Raw genomic sequence first — 11,694 nt, forward strand, 5'->3', positions numbered from 1 at the left:
GAACATAGGAAACTTTTAACTACATTGAATATTTTAAATAGAATTTTATTTTATATTAGAAATAGTGCAGATATTTTTTGTAAAAAGTGTTACTTAAAATTTTTATTTAGACAATTTTAATTGCTGTTATTCGGCCAATAAATTAGGCTTTTTGTTTTTAAAGCTAAAACACCAATGAAGAGAGTTAGACTGGGGAAAACACCACCATCAGAAAAAGCAACAGAACCAGGAGAATATGAAGAGGCCTTCCAAATTATTGAAGGTAAAGCAGGATTTTTGGGGTAGAGAGAGTTACACAACATGAGTGACTGGAAATTTAAAAGATTTATCACCCAGAAATAAAGAAGGAAGGGACATGGCAGGTTTATAATTATTATATCTGGGTAGGATTTTTATCTTTGTGATTAAGAGAAGTAATGGAACATACTAGAATAAGAATTATTTGTGGAAAAGAGCCACAAAAAGTTTCTCTCTCTCCCTCTCCCTGTCTTTCTTTTGCCTTTTTGGGACAGAGTCTACGGTTCAAGATGGCCTTGAGCTCACTTTGTAGCCCAGGCTGGTCTGGAACTTGCAGCAATCCTCCTACCTCAGCCTCCTGAGTGCTAGGATTATAGGGTCAAAAGATTATTAACCATATTGCAGTATCAGGTAGAATGCTTCATTAACTATTATTTGTGGATATTTACAAGAAGCCAGCCACTGAGTTAAATTACATATTTGAATAGCATTAATAAAATTTAAGTTGAAATAAGGAACAGGGTCTATCAAGGGAGAATACTTCAATCACTCAGTAAGTATCATTGTGTCCTTTATGTTGGATACTGTGCAGTAAAGTGATACAAAGGGTGGAATTGAAGAAGAGCAGACAGTTCCTGATCTGAGAGAGTTTATTGATTAGTAGAAGTAAAACAAAAAGTCAACTACCAGTATGACTAAACACTACAAGGATATTCCTTCTACTATTCTTGTTACAGCACCTTCCATGTTCTCTTGTTCTCCAATTCTGTTGTCTCTTAGAGTCTCAGCTGGGCCCTCAGTGCTGCCCCATAATCTATTAGAAATCATGTTTTCTTTCCTGTTTCCTAATTAGGTAGATTATCAGCCTTTTTCTCTGCATTACCTAGCCAGTGCCTCACAGGGTAATCTTTCATTTCTGTTTCCCAGAGCAAATGAAGAATCTCCTGCCTGCCAACTTTAGTTTTATCTTTTGTAATAACTTTCCTGAGATCTGAGAGAAAAGCCTTAAAAGAAGAAAAGATTTATTTTGGCTTACTTTTTCAGAGATTTCAGTCCATGTAACTTTGACTTGGTTGTTTTTGGGACTTTTGTGTGGAGGAGCAAAACTGTTTAACTTGTGGCAGCTACAAGCAAGACAAGAGGAAGGGCCTGGGGATCAAATACAGACTAAAGGGTACTCCCCTTATGCCTTCCTTCTTCAGCTAGTCCTGGCTTCCTAACATTCTTTTTCTTTTCCTTTTCTGTTTTTGAGACAGGGTCTCACTGTGCAATTCAGGCTGGTCTTGGGCTCACTGTGTAGTCCAGGCTGGTCTCAAACTTGGAATCCTCCTCCTGCCTCAGCCTTCCAAAAATTATATTGCTGCTGCTTTTTAAAAAAATTTTTTTTTGGGTGGGGGGAGGGATACTGGGACTCAAACCCATGACCTTGCGTCTGCTAGGCAGGCACTTATGCCATTGAACTTATGCCCTGGTCCCCTGGTTTCCAAAGTTTCCACCCTCATGTCCTCCAAAGGCTATAAATTATGACTCCATCAGTGAATTAAAAACTGATATTGTAGCTTTCATAATCCAGTCATCTTCCAAGGCCCCACCTCTGAACACTGTCATCTTGGGGACCAAGCCTTTAACAGATGAGCTTTTGAAGGATATATACCTTTTTCTCATTATTTCCCATAAACGATATATTTTGGCTTTGTGTGTGTGTGTGTGTGTTTCGTTTTTATCCGTACCAGGGATCGAACTCACGACTGCCTGCTTACAAGGCAGGCGCTTATGCCGCTGAGCTAAATCCCCAGCCCCCTATTTTGGCTTTTTTCTCTACTATATTTCTGAAGTTGATGAGCCAATTTGAATTCTGGTCAAATTTTAATTTTGGGAAGGAGCAGTACAGGGAAGTGAACCCACGACTGCTTTATACAGTTATTACCTCCCCAACCCTCCTTTATTCTGAGATAGGATCTCACCTACCTTCTCAGACAGGAATTTAAACTTGTGATTGTCCTATCTCAGCCTTCTGACTGTTGAGATTACAGTCATAAGCCACCATGCCTGAGTTGTGATTTGATTTTTAAAGTGTTTCTACATTTAATTTTAATTTAATCTTCAGTTTTTTGCATCATTTGTCACTATTTTTTGAGAGTTTCCCATGATCAAGTTGGTATTCCTTCCTCTATTGTTTATAACCAATCTTTAATAACAAGATGTAGTTAGTTGTTTAATAGTATACCAGTATCTCCTGGCATGATTGCATGAGTTTGTTTTTTTGTTGTTACTTTGTTTTGTTTTCGTTTTTAGTCTAGAAGTTCTGTTAGGGTAGGGCACCTTCAACACCAGCTTGCTTGGAACTGCCTCATCTCAACTAAATATTTCCATTATTGAGTGATATACCTGACAAAAAAACCTAGTTTAAAAGTCTGTTTTCACATACTTTTAAACTTGAGTGAAAATATAAATGATTTTTTTTTAATTTTGAAGAGAATAAAACCAAATGAGACTAAAATAAAATGGGGTCAGTCAAAACAAAAGGATGGACATAGTACATGACTTAAAACCAAAATACAGGGTGATTAACAATGGTTACCATAATGCCTCATGTTGTCTTCGAAAGAATTGCCCATATCATGAGGCATAATAAAATTAAACAAAACAGTACAGAACAAAAATCAATAAAACAAAACATTGGAGACATTATAGGACTTTGAAAGAGATAACAGTCAAACCAGAATGGGTATCATAGTGAATCTTATTATCTTCAAAGTAGTTGCCTATACCATCAGACTTTATACTATCAAACAAAAGAGAATTGAATAAAATCAGTCAAGACAAGACAGTGAAAGCAATACAGGGCTTCAAATCAAGTTAATAGGAAATCAAAAATGGTTACTGTAGTATATCCTGCTGTCTTTGGAATAGCTGTCCATGCCATCAAATCTAATAAAAGTACACAAATTGGAACAGGATAAAACCAAACTCAACAGAGTGATGAAAACATTATAGGTTTCAAATCGTGATGATTTAACAGTAGTCACTGCCTTCTCTTTTTCGACAATTCCTCCCCTTTCACTTTCACAGGATACACTGTACATTTTGTATCCCACTAATTTCTTTAGTTTTTAAATTAGAGAGGCAACCCGCTATCCACCTAAGTGATTCTGAACCTTTTTGCCCCTGAGTATTATCTCAAGTTGTATCCATTTACCTATAAAAGCCTCAAGGTTTTCTTTCTTTATAGCTCAGTAGTTTTCCATTGTATAAAAGTGTTATGGCTATGGCTTTCTAAGCAATCTGAAACTGATGGGTAAGCTACCCCCACTTTTTTTCTGGTTTCCTGTTTTCTTGACTTTGATTATCAGTCTATAAACCCTCTTTCAGGTTCATTGTATTTCTTATATAGAGCATATTAATGGACCTTATCTCCTGATCCACTCTGCCTGTGTTTCTTTTTATTAGTGTATTAAGTGTATTAGTGTATTAGTGTATTATTAGTGATTATGGCCAACCTTCTCTGCCTCATCTCTGCCATGCTATTTTTCTTTGTTGGTTGTCTACTTTTCCCCTTCATTCCATAGTCTGCCCTGTTCAGTGACCCCCTCTGCCGCTATTCCTGAAACCATAGTCTTTTTTTTTTTCTCTCTAGAATGTCCTTCAGTATTTTTTGTAGGGTTGGTTTGGTGGTCATGAACTCCCCCAGTTCCTCTTTGTCATGGAAGCATCTTGTTTCTCCATTAATTTTGAGAGATAGTTTTGCAGGATACATCAGTCTGGGTTGGCAGTTAATTTTTAGGACTTGGAATACTTCACTTCAAGCTCCTCTTGATTTGATGGTTTGTGTCAAGAAGTCTGTAGTGATTCTGATCTGTTTCTTTTCTCTGACAGCTTTTAATATTCTGTTCTTGTGTTGAATTTCTGGTATCTTGATTATTATTTGTCTGGGTGTAGATCTATTTTGGTTATAGCTGGCTGGAGTTCTGTATGTCTCATATATCTAAATACCATTTCCCTTTTCCTAAGCTTGGGAAATTTTCTTTAATTATTTCTGTAAATAGCCTTTGTATTTCTTTTGTATTTACTCCTGCTTCTTCACTATTAAGTTATAGTTCCTCTTGTTATCTTCTAGCCTTTGTATTGTTACTTTCTGATTCCTTGTTATTTTAAAGAGATCTTTCCCTTTGTGATTGCAAACTGCAAACCTGTCTGCAAGGTTTGATAGTCTTTAGTTTCTTTCAAGCAGTTTTGCCAGCTTTCAATGGAATTTTTAATTTCCTGGTAATTTTTCTTCATTGAAGGTTTCCCTCCTTTTTCTATGCTCCTCTATTCTTCCATCTGTGTCGTCTTTAGAGGTGCTTAGCAATTCTTTTACTATGTTTCTCGTATCTTCGTTTACTTATAATAGTATTTCTGTTGTAAGTTCTTTTATAGTTTCATGAAGCTGTTTCTGTCAGTTGCTGTTACTTCAGAAACTGCAGGTGTATAACTCCCAGTCTCTTCTGTGTTTTCCTCTCCTGGACCAGTACCACTTGGGTTGGAGGCCAGAGACTGCCTTTTGTTTCTTTCTCTTGTCATGTTCCTGGTTAGTTCTGGACAAGTGGGTACTGAGGTCCCTGGCACTTCCTGTATTGGTTATAATTACCCCAAAGCATGTTGACTAAGGATTTCTGCTCCTTGCTGCTTTCACCAATCTGCTGGTGACTACTAGAAAATAAGCAGGGGTGAGGCAGACTGGCCCCTTCCTTCAGAGCTGCTTAAAACCACAGGGAGTCTTTACCACCTTAATATGTGCTGTGGGCAGGGTTGGTTAGGGATAGCTTTAGGGAAACCTGCGCCTTGGCTGTTGGACCATGCACAGGGGCAGTACTCGGTCCAAGCAATTTCACCAATCTGCTCTGTGCTAGGAGTGGCTGAATGAAGCAAGCTGCAGTTCTTGTTCCAGGCTTATCCTTCCCGATGCCAAAATGGCACTTGGCCAATGGCCCGCTCCCTGGGGAGGACTGAGTGCCCCACACTCACTGCCACCCAGTGCAGTTCTCTGGTCCACTGCTCCTCTCCACCACAGCATCTCCTGGGCCCAAGACCTTTGGGCTTGCTAGCCACCCGCTTCACTGTGACTGTGTGTCTCCGGGTTCCAACAGGCTTCTTGCACAGTGGAACCATCTCTGGTGAAAGTTCCACCTGCTACCGCCTTCTATATAAATTTTTCTTTTCTGTGATCTTCGAGTCTCACTTTAGTTTCTTCTTAGGTCAGCGGAACCCATTTCTTTTCTTCTGATTTTCTCCAGAATGCTGTATTCCAGCATCTGGGCTGTTTCTCTCCAAGAGGCTGTTTACTCTGCTGCTTACTGTTCCTCAATCTTCCCAGAATCATCAACTGATTTGTTTTAATCTTCTAATCATGTTGTAATTTTTATACATATGTTTATATAACATTATGGTAAATATGCCTTTGGAGTAACATAAACAAGTATGTTTGAGAAAGTTTATTACTTCTGTTGAAAAATAAATGGTTACTAGAAAAAGATGGGGCTAAGAGACTGAATGGCTTAATCAAGAAGTCAAGTAAACCTGGGTGTGATGTGCACACTTTTAATCTCAGCAATAGGGAGTTTTGAGTCAGGAGGATCAAGATCAGCCTGGGCTACAAAGTGAGTTGAAGGCCAGCCTGAACTGTAAAGTGAGACAGCTGCAGATTCTCTAGGGTTTGGTGGACCAGTAGCCTATGAAGAATAGGAGAAGAGTATGTCATAATTTTAAAGTTCCTAACCATCCCCTTAGTTTGGTAAAGAGGATTTGGTAATGTGTGGAGGGAGTTGTGAATTTAAAGTCATAAATCTTAAGATGCAAGTTTCTGTAATTTACTAGTTGTCCAGCCTTCCTCTTACCAGGTTATTATAGTACCTCTCTTGAGTTTGATTTCTTTTATCTGAAGAACGATATGACCTACCTACCTCACATGAGATAAGAGCTAAATGAATTATTTATGTGTAAAAAGAATTTTGTAATACTGTGCAGCAATAAGCTTTGTTTTAGGTACCTAGGAAAGCCAAAACTGCTTGAAATGAGTTTCCATTTTTGTCTGCTCCCAAAATTATACAGAGTCTGCTAACATAGACTGTGTACTTCTTACTCACTTTGCTGGGCTTTAATATTCTGATTCTGTTTGTGATTCTATCATGGGCTGTTAGTTTATGCCCTTTTGTATATTGGAAGGGTATCAGAGTTACTCTCTACTAGTATCCTTTTCCTCGAATGTCAGCTTTTCAAGCCAGTGCCTTGCATATACAAGTTAGATTTTCTCATTAACTACAGAACTTGGCTTTTCCTGGAACTGTATTATGTAAGTTAAAATTTCTGTAATTTGAGCTCTTTACCCCTAAATCTATAATAAACAAATTTGTGTTTCTTTCATATATCAGTGGTTCTTGAAGAATAATTTGTGAAGGGAAGTTAGGTGGGATTAACCAAGGAAGATTTCCTTTAAATTATAAATTAGTCTTTGAGGGTAGGGATTATCTTATGCTGTCTTCACAAAGTCTGTAAATCTGTTTTGAATTCCTTTCTTTTTCCATGAAAAATTAGCTAGTGAAGAATCTGACTTAAAAGATTTAGAACCAGATCGAAAACGCAAGAAGATTGAAGATTCTTCTTCAGGCAAATCAATGACATCTGATGTCCCTGAAGGTAAAGTAAAAGTGACATTTTTTCCTTACCCCTATGGAATTTTCACAACTATAGTAATTGTTCTGTTTAGAGGAATAGTTAAGTAAACCTTGCTTGGTATTTCTGGAGACAGCTTAGCTGTGCTGTACTTTACATGGCAGGAATCTTTTTTTTTTTTTTTTTTTTTTTTTTTTTTTTGTATTTTTATTGCATTTTGAAGTCTAAGAGATCTTTTTTTTTTTTTTTTAATTTCTGGTACTTCCTTTGTTTCTCTGATGAGAGGTGGATTATATTTGCCCAGGCAGAAACTCCAGTTAAGCAGAATATGATAAAAAGCTTAGCTAGCAGACCTTCTCATGACCAGCTGGGGTGAGCTGAGAACCTTATTTGTTCAGCTAGCATATTTCACAAGCCGACATAAGTATATACAGTACTTAGTAGGTTTGTCATGTTTGATGCAACAGTTAATAAGTTACTGATTTTTTTTTTCCTTTTTCTCCTCTTTCTTGTGGTGGTCCAGATTTAGATTTTCTCGTACCGAAGGCTGGATTCTTCTGTCCAATTTGCTCCCTCTTCTACTCAGGTGAAAAAGCAATGACAAATCACTGCAAGAGTACACGTCATAAACAAAATACTGAGGTAATTTTTAAAAGTTCTTTATTCATAAAGATCTTCAGCTGCTATTATTATAATTAAATTGATAACTTCTTAAAATGTGTATTTTCCCCCTTGTGAACACTTTTGAATATTTGTGCCAGTTTACTCCTAAATCTACAATCCTGTTTTCTCCTTCACTGAACCTTGCCAGTGATTCTATCCTTTCTTCCTCTTACTTGAACAATAGCACTTGCCATCGTAGATATTTCTGATCAGCAGTCTCAAGATACTCTAAAGCGCTGAATAATTGCATATTCTAATGTACTGTTATAAAATATGTACTTATTAACATGTTAGCATTTCTGAAATATCTGTCAGAAGAATCCCATTTAAACTGACTAAACTGATTTAATCAGAAAGCCCTCTTTATTAAATTGCTTACGTGGTTAGAAGGAAGCACTATAGATAATCATCATTAGCTACAATTGAAATTCTGATTTCTCCTGTATGTTTGAGGTTGTTTTAGATACTGTATCTATTGAATTTGGTAGATAATATCATTGCTTACTTACTTATTTATTTGGAGTGAGATACCAGGGATTGAACTCAGGGTCTTGTGCAGCAAGCACTCTAGCACTGAGCTATATATCCCCATCCCTATTTTTTTTGTTTGTTTGGTTTTTGGGGGGTTTTTTTGTTGTTGTTTTGTGGTTTTTTGTTTGTTTGGTTTGCATTTTTAAAGATGACAACAAGGGTGGGCATAGCATTTTGGTGCATACCTGTAATGACCATTTGGAAGCTGAGTGAATTGCAGCCAGCCTGAGCTACGTAATGAGTTACTTCAAGGCCAGCTTGAACTATATAGTGAGATCCTGTCTTAAAAATAGTAATAAAGTAAATAAAGATGACATCAGATTTGAGGTTCTATATTTAAACCCAAGGTTACATACCTAGTTAGTTAGTGATAGACCTAGGGGTTTTTTTCCCCGCTTTAGTACTGGGGCTTGAGCTCACAGTCTGGCAGATGCTAGCCAACTGCTCTGTCACTGAACTACCATCTACAGCCCATATCTGGACTTATTGTGGGATCAAAGAGCCCTACCTGATCTGATTCTTTCCTGCTACTCTGAACTTAGTTTTTAATGACTATATTCTGACCTCTCTTCGTTGTACTTTTCGTGCAGAGGCCCCTTGCTGCTTTTGCATCTTCATATTGCTGTTCTTTTGCCCCCTCCAGTTCCATTTGCATAGCCCGTTCTTCCTCAACTAATGTATTTATTCCTCAAAAATGACTTTGTTAAAGAAGGACCTGGCTAGTAAAATACTCCACCTCCTCCCATTCCCACCCCGCTACATCACCAGTTACTATGTTGGAATTTTAGAGTACTTTTACCCAAAATTACCTTATTTTTATTGTTTCTCTTTCTTCATTAGAGTATAAGCCCTGAGGTAAAAGGTGCCTTACCTATCTTGCTGGCCATCAAATATTCAAGCACTAAGTTTCTGTTATGTCATAAAATACCAGAAGACTGATGAATGAAAGATAAGAATGTTAATATAAGGGACTATGTTTCTAATCTTTATTTTGTAGTATCAACCTCTTTTAAATTATAAATAGAATGAAATGTATTAGCTGGTTTGCACATATAGCAAAACCGCATCTAATATGTGTTTCTTATTGCAAATTGCTTTAAACAGAAGTTCATGGCCAAGCAAAGAAAGGAAAAGGAGCAGAATGAGGCCGAAGAAAGAAGCTCTAGGTGATTGGGGGGAAAGGGAAAAAATTCATTAGGGTCCAGTTGATTTGTGTATTTTTGTTATCATTTAATTTGTAATTTTTTGTTTCAGAAGCAAATATTCATGTTGTACAAATTTCTGATTGCCCTGGATGTAGAAAGACTAATGGGAAAAATATGATGGGTTTGATTTTTATATCAAATCATCAGGCATGGAGAAATATCTTTTAGAAGTGTTAAAATAAATGTTCCTACTGTATATTTAAAATACCGTGTTGTGTTTGTGACTTACTTAAGATTCAGTTGCCTGTGATTGCAGAGAAGGCTATACTCTATAAAGTTTCTGTGATTTGAAATGTTGGGAATTCTGAACATTACTCAAGTTAGTACTCAAGTCATAGCATGACAATGTTTTACTTTGTCTCAGCCATCTCCATGTGTAGGTCAAAGATTTCCTAAATGCTTAGTTTTTCTGGATATAATCATGTTTGACCCAGATATGTTTTGAGTTAAGCACTGCTTGGTTTTTTTTGTTTGTTTGTTTTTTAATTTTTAATTTTATATTGTGTTTTGAGTACTAAGGATTCAAACCAGGACCTTCATACTGAGCTGCATCCCCATCCCTTTTTATTTTATGTTTGAGACAGGGGTCTCAAAAGTTCAGATTGCAGGTGTGCCTGTTCTGACATTGCTTGATTTTTTGTGTGTGGAGGGTACTGGGGATCAAATTTACGACCTCACACTTGCCAGGTAGGTACTTACGACACAGCTAAATCTCCCATTGCTTGATTTTTAAATGTTTTTAAAAGGTGCTCTTTCTGTTTCTGTTAATACCTACTATGTCTGCCAGCAACCATTTAAATTAGCACCTATCAAGTCATTTAGTGTTTGCTTGCATCTATTTAACTTCTGTGAATCAGCAGTGATTCTTCTTAAACCTTTTGAATTGTGATTTAACATGTTCGTAAGAAGTTTAAAGGTACCAATATAATCTAATGGATGATTGCTAGGTACTGGACATGGCCCTATACTGTTAAGTTTTTAAACATACTTCAGACGTGTGTCTGCTGATTTGTGAATTTAGTGTCTGATTCATTAGCATTTCCAAGATTAGCATGTACCAGTTAATAATAAGACATTGAATGAAAGGAAACAGTAAAACAACTTTTTTAGGACTTTTATTTCCCTTATGGCACAAGAGTTGCTTCACAGCCAACAAGAAGTAGAATGAAAAACTGAGCATGGTGGTGCACACCTGTAATCCCATTACTCAGAAGGAGGCAGGACAATTGCAAGTTGTAGCCCAGCCTAGTTTACATAGCAAGTTCGAGACTAGCCTAGACTCCATAGTAAGAGCCTGTCTCAAAAAAGAAGTGAAGTGGAGATTAGAAACCAACTGCTTTTTGTTACTGCCTATCAGATTCACTACATACTCAGTTCAACTTTGCTACAGTCCCTGGGCAACATTACCTAATATTATATGCCACGGATCAGGAAGTAGAATGGTAAAAAGAATGATTCATGAGTGCCAAGTGCCAGTTAAAATTAAAACTATATTAGTAAATAAGGTCATAGGAGGGAGAACTTTGAAAAGGCTATAGAGAAATAAACAAGTTGCCGTAAACCAAAGCACCCCCAGAATCAAAGTGAGTAAGAATCTTTTCTTTTCTCTGGGTCCTGCTTCTGGAGCTTTTGTAACCAGGGATGTTATAAACATCTTTAATCTTATCTGGATCAGTTTTGGAGTTTAATGTTAAGAACCTAAGCAAGAAACTGTTGTTTCCTTCTAATTCATTGGTCGGGGTGGGGCTTGCTATTATCTTTTGGAATTGGGATTTTAAATTACATAAAAGGAACTGTTAAAACATAAAATTGGCAGAGAGGTTTTGTTTCACTGTAGTGACTGATACTGATAATTAATTATGAATTGTTATTTCTCTTTGTTTTTTTGTGGTTTTTTTGGTACCTAATGCTGGTAATTTTCGCCCTGGAGCTTCAAATATAGAAAATTTCTTGTGCAGCTTTTTTTTAAAAAACCACACATTCTTATATGCATATAATTGTTGACTTGTTATTGGCCTTTTTAGAAAACCTTGAAATACTTGGCTTTATACATAAAGAACACATTTTGTAGTAGCTTCTGCTTACTAATGGGTTAAAAGTTTTTGTTTTCTTGGTTTTTGAGACATTCTTACTTTGTGGTTCATACCAGCCTTGAACTCACCAAGTAGCCCAGCCTGGCCTCAAACTCATAACAACCCACCTGCCTATCAAGTGCTGGGATTACAGGCATGTACCACCACATCCAGCTAGAAGTTTCTATTACTTCATTAGACAACAAAGCAAAAAGTAGGTAGCATTCATCTTAACCTGTAAAAGTTTTAAAATGTTATTTACCCTTTTTGTTACAGAATGCAGTGAACACTTGCCTCTCCAAAACTGTTACTTTACTTTTTTTTTGTCTTTTTCT

General features: G+C 36.8%; 1 protein-coding gene across 7 annotated transcripts in view; it reads left to right on the forward strand.

Annotated features, from left to right (window-relative positions):
* Nucleotides 1-9,492, forward strand: part of Znf638 (zinc finger protein 638) — a 143,089-nt gene extending 133,597 nt beyond the window's left edge. For all 7 annotated transcript variants that reach the window (XM_063229573.1, XM_063229572.1, XM_063229575.1 and 4 more), the window contains 4 exons: nucleotides 164-262; nucleotides 6,811-6,912; nucleotides 7,412-7,530; nucleotides 9,187-9,492. In XM_063229573.1, the coding sequence (XP_063085643.1) occupies nucleotides 164-262; nucleotides 6,811-6,912; nucleotides 7,412-7,530; nucleotides 9,187-9,252 (386 nt within the window). In that variant the 3' untranslated portion in view covers nucleotides 9,253-9,492. The remainder of the gene's footprint in view (nucleotides 1-163; nucleotides 263-6,810; nucleotides 6,913-7,411; nucleotides 7,531-9,186) is intronic.
* The last annotated feature ends 2,202 nt before the right edge of the window (nucleotides 9,493-11,694 follow it).

The sequence above is a fragment of the Cavia porcellus genome, unplaced genomic scaffold (genome assembly GCF_034190915.1).
Source record: "Cavia porcellus strain 051 isolate PalLab524CR breed Dunkin Hartley unplaced genomic scaffold, mCavPor4.1 scaffold_18, whole genome shotgun sequence".
Classification (NCBI taxonomy): Eukaryota; Metazoa; Chordata; class Mammalia; order Rodentia; family Caviidae; genus Cavia; species Cavia porcellus.